General features: G+C 43.2%; 1 protein-coding gene across 14 annotated transcripts in view; it reads right to left on the bottom strand.

The window, feature by feature from the left end:
- cep112 (centrosomal protein 112) overlaps positions 1-13275 on the bottom strand; it is a 507564-nt gene that overhangs the window by 385582 nt on the left and 108707 nt on the right. For all 14 annotated transcript variants that reach the window (XM_060901361.1, XM_060901366.1, XM_060901363.1 and 11 more), the window contains one exon: positions 8309-8380. In XM_060901361.1, the coding sequence (XP_060757344.1) occupies positions 8309-8380 (72 nt within the window). The remainder of the gene's footprint in view (positions 1-8308; positions 8381-13275) is intronic.

The raw sequence follows: 13275 nt of genomic DNA on the forward strand, positions 1-13275 counted from the left end.
ATAGCAAGCCTTTTCAGTGTCTCTATAAATCCAACAGAGAATACAACAGCTGAGACAGAGAGAGAGAGAGAGAGAGAGAGAGAGAGAGAGAGAGATAGCAAGAAAGAGAGAGGTGGAAAGGACAAGGGGAGCTTAATGTTCGAGCATTATGTTATGACACGCCTCCAAACTAAACGCAGGAGTACACCACACTCCGGGGTTAAATCCATCACTGGGATGATAAAACGCAGGATTAAAAAAGTTGCCCGGGCTTGTCTGGCCGTGCACAATGTATGCTCAACGCTACAGATGGAGAAGAGTTGCGGTGCAGCAACTCAACTGCAAAGTCAATATAGCCTGCGATGTGTACACCGACATAAAACCACTCATCTCTCCATGTCACAATGCTATACATCTTTAAATCCTTTTATATTTTCCTAATCATCGACTGATTCTGCCCAAAACAAACAGCAAGCCCTGTGATGACCTGGCGACTTGTCCAGGGTGTACCCCGCCTTTCGCCCGTAGTCAGCTGGGATAGGCTCCAGCTTGCCTGCGACCCTGTAGAAGGATAAAGTGGCTAGAGATAATTAGATGAGACAAACACAGCAAGTCTAAATTTCCCCAATTTTAGCCACTAAACAATAGAGCGGCTTGGAAAAACCCATCGGATGATGCTGTGGCTGAGTTCTGGAGAACAGTGCAACACATAAAAACATGCAAGATGCAGATCAAGATCTTCATTTAGTGTTGATCTCGAACATCAGAATGATTATGGGGTGGGATGGTGGTGTAGTAGTTGGCACTGTCGCCACACAGCAAGAAGGTTCTGGGTTCGAGCCCAGTGGCTGATGACGGCCTTTCTGTGTGGAGATTGCATGTTCTCCCCGTGTCTGTGTGGGTTTCCTCCACAGTCCAAAGACATCCAGGTTAGGCTGAGTGGTGGCTCTAAATTGACCGTAGGTGTGAATGTGAGTGTGAATGGTTGTTTGTCAGCCCTGTGATGATCTGGCGACTTGCCCAGGGTGTACCCCGCCTCTCGCCCATAGTCAGCTGGGATGGGCTCCAGCTTGCCTGCGACCCTGCACAGGATAAGTGGCTATGGATAATGGATGGATGGATGATCCCATTTGAAGTTATATTACAACCAAAACATATGGCTTGTTATCTTGGGTTTGTCAAGTGACGGAAAACGAGCTGGGCTCATGTTATGGACAATGGAATGATCACGGCTGGAAGCACCCCATTGATGAATGAATGGACAGTAGACAAGGAGATCTTTTTCCTAATCTTTGACTCTCCAGTCTGGGTGAGCCTGTGGATACTGTAGCCTCAGATTCCTCTTAGCTGACAGGAGTAGAACCCAGTGTGGTCTTCTGCTGCTGAAACCAATCCACCTCAAGGTTCGTCTCACTGCGTGCTCTGGAGCGTTGCAGTATTTGAGATCAGTCTCGAGACTACTTTTTGAAGGTCTCAGTCTTGTCTCAGAATCAACTGCATTTTTACTTGGTCTCGTCTCAGTCATGGAGGACTCCAGGTTTTATTTCAAGTCCGATCAAGACCATAACTGCGGGGATTTCACTAAATTGCCTGTGCATTATCTGATTTATTTGTTAACACTGTTACTGTGATTGAATGTAAAATTTCCTGCTTCAAATGCGACCGGTAATACGACTCCTTGCTCATTTGAAATTTTTCTTCCTGTCACCCCCCCCATACCCACTGGTCTGGTCCGGTCCTGTCTCGATCTTGACTTGATCTCAACCCCTTCAAGTCTTGGTCTTGGTCCCAGTTTAGGTGGTCTTGACTACAACACCAGTGCTCTGTGATGCGTCCCTGTACACCAGGGTTCTAAAAAGTGCTTACTTGAGTCACCGTAGCCTTCCTGTATTCTCCTCCGACCTTGCACGTCAACAAGGCATTTCTGCTTGGACAACTGAGAGCAAGTCAAGTACAAATTACGATCAGTCCAAGTCAATACAGGAAACTTCCTGCCCTTCCTCGGACCTCCTTTCTGCCGACAGCCCTAAAATGTCAAAATCTGACTATGTGAAGATTTTCCCAGGCTGTTCTATGTAAATCATGACATCCCGCATGGACATTTTTATTATACAGTGCAGCAAATTATCCCTGAATTTAACTTGAAGAATCTAGTAAGCTGTTAGAGATAAAATAAAACATAATGACTGCCATTTTAGCATACGGTGGCGTAATGGTTAGCACAGGCGGATCGGTGCAGCCTCCACAGTGATGCGGTCGCTTTACCGGTCCGTCGTGGTGAAGAAGGAGCTGAGCCAAAAGGCGAAGCTCTCAATTTACCGGTCGATCTACGTTCCGACTCTCACCTATGGACATGAGCTTTGGGTAATGACCGAAAGAACAAGATCGCGGATACAAGCGGCCGAAATGAGTTTCCTTCGCAGGGTGGCTGGGCACTCCCTTAGAGATAGGGTGAGAAGCACAGTCACTCGGGAGGAGCTCGGAGTAGAGCCGCTGCTCCTCCACATCGAGAGGAATCAGCTGAGGTGGCTCGGGCATCTTTTTCGGATGCCTCCTGGACGCCTCCCTGGGGAGGTGTTCCAGTTCCAGGCATGTCCCTCCGGGAGGAGGCCCCGGGGAAGACCCAGGACACGCTGGAGGGACTATGTCTCTCGGCTGGCCTGGGAACGCCTCGGTGTTCTTCCCAAGGAGCTGGCTGAGGTGTCTGGGGAAAGGGAAGTTTGGGCTTCCATGCTTAGACTGCTGCCTCCGCGACCCGGTTCCGGATAAGCGGAAGAAGACGAGACGAGACTGTTGCCTCACAACAAGAAGGTTCCGGGTTCGAACATCATGGCCGACAGGGGTCTTTCGGTGTGGAGTTTGCGTGTTCTCCCTGTGTCTGCTCCGGTGTCCCCTACAGTCCAAAGACATGCAGATGAGGTAAAATACCCAGCCGGGGGGGGCTGTTGTACAACCTAGTGCCAGTCCCAAGCCCAGACAGATTGGGGAGGGTTGCTTCAGGAAGGGCATCCGGTGTAAAACCTATGCCAAATCAAATATGCGGATCATGTTGTTCCGCTGTGGCGACCCCGAACGGGAGCAGCCGAAAGGAGAAGAATAATTTACAGATAAAAGATATATTTTCTAAATACCACATTAATGCAAATTGTATTCATTTAACATTCAAGCCTTTGCGCTATTGAAATTATTCTTTAAAAAAAAATAAACCTCACCAGTTACAGGGATTATGAAACTAGAATATTGACACTTTGCTGAAGTCAAAAATAAGAATCGAACTCTGCCCCCTCTTTCAACTTCAAACAGAAGTCCACGAAACTAGCAGCTGAATTTTATCATGCAGTCTGCAGACTAATGCAGCTTCACAGCCGAGCTCCATATGGAGGATGATTTTACTGGCCTGGGTCTGTGAGTACCAGCTGCTCTCCTCTCTGCCCATCGCTCTAATAAAACAGAGTAAGCAACATTCCTTCATATTTTCTTTGTGCTTTCTGGGTCACAGCTTGAACTTAAAAGGAGCAACGTTTTGTGTTTGGCATGGTGATGGAATTGCATCAGACTCTTTCACAGAGGCGGAGAGAAAGAGAGAGAAAGAAAGGGAGCACAAAGGCTACTAAGAGAAAAGTCCTGCAAAGCTTCACACTTTGATCTGCTGAACTCTGAAAGCTGATGTCTTAACAAATCAGTATCACATCAAATCCGCTGCAGCCCGGCTTCCTTCAAAACGCGGTCAGTGTGTGAATAAGAGATGCTCGATCCTTCACAGCAATAAACTAAAACAGGAGATTCTAGATAGAATACAGGATGCGAATGCTAAACGCAAATGTCGAGGAACAGAAAGGGGAAAACGGACAGAAAAAGAGCGAAACGAAGAGAAAGAGCAAAAGGTTGAAAAGACAATGGCGTCGTTTTGCGGCCCCTGCTAAATGACCTGCACTCATTTTTTTTTTTATACAACCCCGATTCCAAAAACGTTGGGACAAAGTACAAATTGTAAATAAAAACTGAATGCAATAATTTACACATCTCAAAAACTGATATTGTATTCACAATAGACAACATATCAAAGGTCGAAAGTGAGACATTTTGAAATTTCATGCCGAATATTGGCTCATTTGAAATTTCATGACAGCAACACATCTCAAAAAAGTTGGGACAGGGGCAAAAAGAGGTTGGAAAAGTTAAAGGTACAAAAAAGGAACAGCTGGAGGACCAAATTGCAACTCATTAGGTCAATTGGCAATAGGTCATTAACATGACTGGGTATAAAAAGAGCATCTTGGAGTGGCAGCGGCTCTCAAAAGTAAAGATGGGAAGAGGATCACCAATCCCCCTAATTCTGCGCCAACAAATAGTGGAGCAATATCAGAAAGGAGTTCGACAGTGTAAAATTGCAAAGAGTTTGAACATATCATCTACAGTGCATAATATCATCAAAAGATTCAGAGAATCTGGAAGAATCTCTGTGCGTAAGGGTCAAGGCCGGAAAACCATACTGGGTGCCCGTGATCTTCGGGCCCTTAGACGGCACTGCATCACATACAGGCATGCTTCTGTATTGGAAATCACAAAATGGGCTCAGGAATATTTCCAGAGAACATCATCTGTGAACACAATTCACCGTGCCATCTGCCGTTGCCAGCTAAAACTCTATAGTTCAAAGAAGAAGCCGTATCTAAACATGATCCAGAAGCGCAGACGTCTTCTCTGGGCCAAGGCTCATTTAAAATGGACTGTGGCAAAGTGGAAAACTATTCTGTGGTCAGACGAATCAAAATGTGAAGTTCTTTATGGAAATCAGGGACGCCGTGTCATTCGGACTAAAGAGGAGAAGGACGACCCAAGTTGTTATCAGCGCTCAGTTCAGAAGCCTGCATCTCTGATGGTATGGGGTTGCATTAGTGCGTGTGGCATGGGCAGCTTACACATCTGGAAAGACACCATCAATGCTGAAAGGTATATCCAGGTTCTAGAGCAACATATGCTCCCGTCCAGACGATGTCTCTTTGAGGGAAGACCTTGCATTTTCCAACATGACAATGCCAAACCACATACTGCATCAATTACAGCATCATGGCTGCGTAGAAGAAGGGTCCGGGTACTGAACTGGCCAGCCTGCAGTCCAGATCTTTCACCCATAGAAAACATCTGGCGCGTCATAAAACGGAAGATACGACAAAAAAGACCTAAGACAGTTGAGCAACTAGAATCCTACATTAGACAAGAATGGGTTAACATTCCTATCCCTAATCTTGAGCAACTTGTCTCCTCAGTCCCCAGACGTTTACAGACTGTTGTAAAGAGAAAAGGGGATGTCTCACAGTGGGAAACATGGCCTTGTCCCAACTTTTTTGAGATGTGTTGTTGTCATGAAATTTAAAATCACCTAATTTTTCTCTTTAAATGATACATTTTCTCAGTTTAAACATTTGATATGTCATCTATGTTCTATTCTGAATAAAATATGGAATTTTGAAACTTCCACATCATTCCATTCCATTTTTATTTACAATTTGTACTTTGTCCCAACTTTCTTGGAATCGGGGTTGTACAACAGTTCGTTCCGGTCCACTAATTTGATTGGTCGAGAGGTGTTCCAAGACTACCTATATTTCCTATAACCACACTGGACGGTTCACTGTGTGCATCACTCCACTCATCTTTCTTTGCTGCATAAAATTTCCACTTCCTAGTTTGAAACATTTAATACAATAGTTTATACCAGGGGTTCTCAACCTTTTCTGCTTTAACGCCCAACTATTCGTACTTGTAACAAGTCAGGGCCCATTAAAAAATAAAAAAAAATCCCCAATTATTTTGGCTCATCCATTCTATTAGAATCTAATAACCTGTCGTCGTCATCATCTACTCGAGCTAGCTCGGACAAGCATCTTATCACGCCGTCCATTACGATCTTGCATCAAGATCGGCAGATCTTCAGGTAGGCAAACCGGTGTGTCTACATAGTTGGTCAATGTACGTGGTGGCTGGTCTACCAGCTCGGTTTTAGCCATGACGAGGAATCCATAGCAAGAGGTCACTTGCAAGCTTTTGTTTTGCTCGCCAGCAGTGTCCAGCAAAACGCATTCTATGCTCCCGTAAGGTAGATGAGATTTTAGGAATCGATCCATAGAGCTGTGCCTTGGTGGGATGTTGTCTCCAAGAGATGTTAAGGAGCATAAGTGTCAACGAGTTTGGATTCGAGGGTATTAGTCAAGAGTCCAAGCTGTGGCGCCATACAACAGGACTGAGTCTATTGTGGCGCGAAAGAAACTGCATTTTAGGTCGTCAGATAGATCTGATTTCCAGACTGTTTGCATTTTGTTCAAGCTTTAGCTATACGAGATTTCACATCACGTTTAGTGGACTTGACTTCGCTTCCGAGATATATAAAAGGATTCAATAGCTTTAATTGGTTCTCCTGATAAAGATTGGACTGAACCCTGCTGGTTGAAGCTTACTGTATGTGCTCCGTTTTCGAGGCATTAACATACAGCCCAACACCATTAGCAGCATTTTCTAGGAGGTGTAATAGATGTGTGGCATTTGGGATGGTGAGTGCTAGGTCATCTGCATAGTCAACGTCAGTCAGCTTTTTGGCGGGATATCTACTAGAGCGTCTTTCAGAGAGAGTAAAACCTAGGTTACTGGGCTTATCAAGAGACATTCTCAGAACGTAGTCAAGTGTGATAAATAGGAAAGGTGCTAGTGTGTCACCCTGTTGGACTCCTACTGTCATGGTCCTACCTGTGGGCTTCTCTCTTCAGGTAACATCTCCACTCAGCATTACCGGCCACACCCGCACTCACTTCCTCTTATTAACTTTCAGTGACTGTCATTGGCTGTTGCCGATCACCTGCTTCCCCCTGGGTGTATTTAAGCTGCAGTTCTCCCTAGCCTCAGTGTCAGATCGTCTGCAACTCTCAGCCTGATAACCTGATCTGTGTTCCTACTACTCTGACTCCTGAAATTGTTCTGTTCCGTTTGACTCTGTCTGCTCTCCAGCCCCGGTAACCTGATCTGCCTTCTGTCCCCTATCTTGCCACCTGATTTGTGACTCTGTGTTCCAGTTTGCTCTCTAACTCCTGCCTGCTGAGGGACTGCTCGCTTGGAGACTGCCTGAAACCCATGTTCTGTCAGCCTACAACCACAGCTCTCTGACTACGCCAGATCCCGTCAGATCTCAGAAGCTAAGCAGGGTCGGGCCTGGTCAGTACTTGGATGGGAGACCTCAGATGTCACCACCAGCCATCCCTGCCTCTCAGTTCTCCTGCCTCTGGACTTCACCCACACATATTCTCCCAACTCCCTTTTCCCCTATTATTAATAAACTGTGGTTTGAGCACATTTGATCTCCTCTCCTGTCTGTTTCGTGACACCTGCTTTTATATCAAAGAAACTAATGTCTCCGTCAGGGGATCTGACCAAAGATTTTGTATTTTTATAAAGCATCATTATGGCGGCTACTGTCTCAGTGGGAATGCCATATGCCAAAAGAATCTTCTCCATCTAAGAATCTAAGCTATTGTAAAGTGTATTAATGGGATGCGACATCACTCCCTGTTACAGATGGGAGTCCAGGAATTAAATAAATGCAATAAAAACAAACTGTTTTTACTTGTAGGTATCGTATTTAAAACTGTATGGATGTGCCAGAAGCCAAACCATGCATGCAGGGCATTGTAGACCTTTTTACTCGGTTTTATTAGCCAAAATTTCTCTTTCAGCAGGAAAAAAAAAAAGCCTGAAAAATGTCAAAAATGTTGACGTTTTTAAAGCTGAAAAGCATGTTTTTGGGTGAAAGTGTAAAAAAGGTCATACATTTATTTGTTTCATATGAATGAACTGAAAACATTCTCGGTGTAACGTGACCGAAAGTAAGGGCACACTTAGTTCAAGCAGGAAAATGAGACAAAACCGATTACTAATAGAAGATAAGGAGAAGGGGCGGAGCTTCCAGGGGTGTCAGTTAATACCACCGTTTTCAAAACACCTGTGCAACTGTCAGTCGTTCTGGACTCTTATTTCAATTGGCTCATCTGCCTTTTTAATTGAGGGGAAAAAATAAGACCGATCTTTTGGCGTATTTCTGAGTGACAGCACACAGCAGTATAGTCCGATGTTGAAACGTGGAGCTCGTACACAAAACGTTGGTAGGTCTGCCATGGTGCTCCTGCATGCAACCAGCCAGCATGTTTTACATGCAAAAAGTATTACCATGGTTACTAAACTCAGAAATGTACAGGTAGGTAAATCATAATAAGCACTTTCTCCTTTTGAACAATTATTAATTCCATTTTTTTTGGTTAACCGCATGTATATATCATGTTACCCCGAGGTTCCAGCTGTTGAGACGGGCTTCTAAGTCGCTGTCATCAGACGAGGGTCTGCTTAGCCGCTCATCCTGAAAAGGTAGAAGGGAGAGACAAAAAGATTTATACAAAAACGGTTTATACTTTCCCAAAACATGTTTCGCCCTTTTCCAGAAAAGGGATACAAAAAAGTATTCATCCCCCTTGGTGTTTGTCCTGTCTTGCTGCATTACAAGCTGGAATTAAAATGGATTTTTGGATGGTTAGCACCATTTGATTTACACAACACGCCTACCACATTGTTTTTTTGTGACACAAACAATAATTAAGATGAAAAAACAGAAATCTGGAGTGTGCATAAGTATTCACCCCCTTTCGTATGAAACCCCTAAATTAGAGCTGGTCCAACCAATTCACTTCATAAGTCACATAATTAGTTGATTAAGATCCACCTGTGTCCAATCAAAGTGTCACATGATTGGTCACATGATGTCTGGATAAATCAACCTGTTCTGGAAGGACCCTGACTCTGCAACACTACTAAGCAAGCAACATGAGAACCAAGGAGCCTCCAAACAGGTCAGAGATAAAAGTTGTGGAGAAGTATGGATCAGGACTGGGTTATTAAAAAAAAAAATCCCAAACTTTGAATATCCCAGGGAGCACCATTAAATCCATTATAGCAAGATGGAAAGACTATGGCACCACGACAAACCTGACAAGAGAAGGCCGTCCACCAAAACTCACAGACCGGGCAAGGAGGGCATTAATCAGAGATGCAACAAAGACACCAAAGATAACGCTGAGCGAGCTGCAAAGATCCACAGTGGAGATGGGAGTATCTGTCCATAGGACCACTTTAAGCCGTACACTCCACAGAGTGGGGCTTTATGGAAGAGTGGCCAGAAAAAAGCCATTGCTTAAGAAAACGAGTTTGAAGTTTGCCCAACAGCATGTGGCAGACTCCCCAAACACATGGAAGAAGATTCTCTGGTCAAATGAGACAAAAATGGAACTTTTTGGCCATCATGGGAAACGCCATGTGTGGCGCAAACCCAACACCCTGAGAACACCATTCCTACAGTGAAGCATGGTGCTGGCAGCATCATGCTGTGGGGATGTTTTTCATCTGCACGGACAGGAAAGCTGGTCAGGACTGAAGGAAAGATGGATGGCACTAAATACAGGGCAATTCTGGAGGAAAATCTGAGTTGGCCAGAGGTTTGAGACTGGGATGAAGGTTCACGTTCCAGATGAACAATGACCCTAAACTTACTGCTAAAGCTACACCGGAGTGGTTTAAAGGGAAACATTTAAATGTCTTAGAATGGCCTAAGAAAAAGCTCAGACCTCAATCCAGTTGAGAATCTGTGGCATAACTTGAAGATTGCTGGACACCAACGCAACCCATCTAACTTGAAGGAGTTGGAGCAGTTTTTGTCTTGAGGAATGGGCAAAAATCCCAGTGGCTAGATGTGCTAAGCTAATAAAGACATACGCCAAGAGACTTGCAGCTGTAATAGTAGCAAAAGGTGGCTCTACAAAGTATTGACTTTGGGGTTTTTTCATCTTAATTATTGTCACAATAAAAATAAATAAATAAATAAATAAATAATAAAAAAAACACAATGTGCACCTTTAAAGTTATAGGCATGTTGTGTAAATCAAATGGTGCTAACCCCCCCAGAATCCATTTTAATTCCAGCTTGCAATGCAACAAAACAGGACAAATGCCAAGAGGGATGAATACTTTTGCAAGGCACTGTAGTTTCTAAAACTTCACTGACCAACTTAAATGTATTTTGTAAATATAAACAAATTTAGAATTTGATGTCTACATCACATACAAAAAAAAGTCAAAACAGAGATATTACCACTGTGTTGCATCATCTTTCCTTTTAATTACACTTTTTAATCATATGAGAAGTGAGAGTACTAACTACTGCAGTTAAAAAAAAAAAAAAGAAGTGGAATTCTTGCCCATTCCTGCTTGATACAAGACTTCAGCTGCTCAACCATCCGTGGTCGCCATTGTCCGATTCTCTTTTTCATGATGCACCATACATTCAAAACAGGAGACAGATCTGGACTAGCAGCAGGTCAGTCAAGCACACGCACTCCGTGTTTACGATGTTGTAGTGCATACAGAATGAAGCCTGACATTGTCTTGTTGAAGTAACCATGGACTTCCCAGGAAAAAAAAATGTCGCCTTGAGGACATCATACCATGCCAGATGCTGACTTTTGCACCCTTCACTGATAACATTCTGGATGGTCCAGTTTGTCTTTGGCATGGAGAACCTGATGTCAGTTTTTCCCAAAAACATGAAATGTGGACTCATCTGACCTCAGCACGTTTACACTGTCTTTCCGTCCATCTGATAAGAGCTCGGGGAACCCACAGAACTTGACGGTGATTCTGCATAGAATTGATGTATGGCTTTCTTCTTGCATAATAGTGTTTTATGTGGCATTTCTGGATGCAGCGGGGGACTGTGTTAAGTGACGACAGTTTTCAGAAGTACTCCAAGCCCATGTGGCTGTATTTACCACAGTTGCATGACTGTTTCTCATGCAATGCTGTCTGAGGGCTCGAAGGTCACATACATTCAACAGTGGTGTCTGGCCTTCCCCTACACATACCGAGATTTCTCCAGATTCCTTGAATCTTTTCACAATATTATGTACTGTAGACGGGGAAAGACCTAAATTCTTTGCAAGCTTGCATTGAGAATTTTTAATTTTGTTTTTAAACTGACTGACAATTCTCTCGTGAAGTTTGGCACAATGTGGTGAAACACAATCCACCCTTGCTTGCACAGACTAAGCCTTTGGTGCATGCTCCTTTTATACCCAATCATACCCTCACCAGTTACCAATTCACCTGCTTATTGTGGAATGTTTCAAAACAGTGTAATTTGAATATTCGATAAACTTTTGACTTTTATTTTGGCCCGTCCCAATTTTTTTGAGCGTGTCGCAGGCATCAAATTCAAAATTCCTTTATACAGGGTGTCCCAAAAGTCACCATACTTGGACAAATTAAAATTTTATAAAAAGAAAAAATATATACATCTACAAAGCATCCTTTACATGATTGCCATTTCTTAGTAAACACAGTATTATGCATGTAATTGCACTTCGAATGTGTTCCTTTAAAATGCCATGAGAATGATTTTAATGCGTTGTTCTTTTGTCAAAGGCATTCTTAAAAGGCATCCGAGAAAAAAATATCATAAAAACTAAGTACGACAAATTTTGGAAGACATTCATCCATCCATCCACAAATGGGGTCTGCACTAACACCCACTCTACTTTTATTTAACAAGCGACTGAAAGTACAACCCCGATTCCCAAAAAGTTGGGACAAAGTACAAATTGTAAATAAAAACAGAATGCAATGATGTGGAAGTTTCAAAATTACATATTTTATTCAGAATAGAACATAGATGACATATCAAATGTTTAAACTGAGAAAACGTATCATTTAAAGAGAAAAATTAGGTGATTTTAAATTTCATGACAACAACACATCTCAAAAAAGTTGGGACAAGGCCATGTTTACCACTGCGAGACATCCCCTTTTCTCTTTACAACAGTCTGTAAACGTCTGGGGACTGAGGAGACAAGTTGCTCAAGTTTAGGGATAGGAATGTTAACCCATTCTTGTCTAATGTAGGATTCTAGTTGCTCAACTGTCTTAGGTCTTTTTTGTCGTATCTTCCGTTTTATGATGTGCCAAATGTTTTCTATGGGTGAAAGATCTGGACTGCAGGCTGGCCAGTTCAGTACCCGGACCCTTCTTCTACGCAGCCATGATGCTGTAATTGATGCAGTATGTGCTTTGGCATTGTCATGTTGGAAAATGCAAGGTCTTCCCTGAAAGAGACGTCGTCTGGACGGGAGCATATGTTGCTCTAAAACCTGGATATACCTTTCAGCATTGATGGTGTCTTTCCAGATGCGCAAGCTGCCCATGCCACACGCACTAATGCAACCCCAAACCATCAGAGATGCAGGCTTCTGAACTGAGCGCTGATAACAACTTGGGTCGTCCTTCTCCTCTTTAGTCCGAATGACACGGCGTCCCTGATTTCCATAAAGAACTTCACATTTTGATTCGTCTGACCACAGAACAGTTTTCCACTTTGCCACAGTCCATTTTAAATGAGCCTTGGCCCAGAGAAGACGTCTGCGCTTCTGGATCATGTTTAGATACGGCTTCTTCTTTGAACTATAGAGTTTTAGCTGGCAACGGCGGATGGCACGGTGAATTGTGTTCACAGATAATGTTCTCTGGAAATATTCCTGAGCCCATTTTGTGATTTCCAATACAGAAGCATGCCTGTATGTGATGCAGTGCCGTCTAAGGACCCGAAAATCACGGGCACCCAGTATGGTTTTCCGGCCTTGACCCTTACGCACAGAGATTTTTCCAGATTCTCTGAATCTTTTGATGATATTATGCACTGTAGATGATGATATGTTCAAACTCTTTGCAATTTTACACTGTCGAACTCCTTTCTGATATTGCTCCACTATTTGTCGGCGCAGAATTAGGGGGATTGGTGATCCTCTTCCCATCTTTACTTCTGAGAGCCGCTGCCACTCCAAGATGCTCTTTTTATACCCAGTCATGTTAATGACCTATTGCCAATTGACCTAATGAGTTGCAATTTGGTCCTCCAGCTGTTCCTTTTTTGTACCTTTAACTTTTCCAGCCTCTTATTGCCCCGTCCCAACTTTGAGATGTGTTGCTGTCATGAAACTTCAAATGAGCCAATATTCGGCATGAAATTTCAAAATGTCTCACTTTCGACATTTGATATGTTGTCTATGTTCTATTGTGAATACAATATCAGTTTTTGAGATTTGTAAATTATTGCATTCTGTTTTTATTTACAATTTGTACTTTGTCCCAACTTTTTTGGAATCGGGGTTGTATTTGGAGATTTTTTTTTTTTTGCACTGTAAGACATAATTATCA

This window comes from Neoarius graeffei, chromosome 20 (assembly GCF_027579695.1).
Source record: "Neoarius graeffei isolate fNeoGra1 chromosome 20, fNeoGra1.pri, whole genome shotgun sequence".
Taxonomy (NCBI): domain Eukaryota; kingdom Metazoa; phylum Chordata; class Actinopteri; order Siluriformes; family Ariidae; genus Neoarius; species Neoarius graeffei.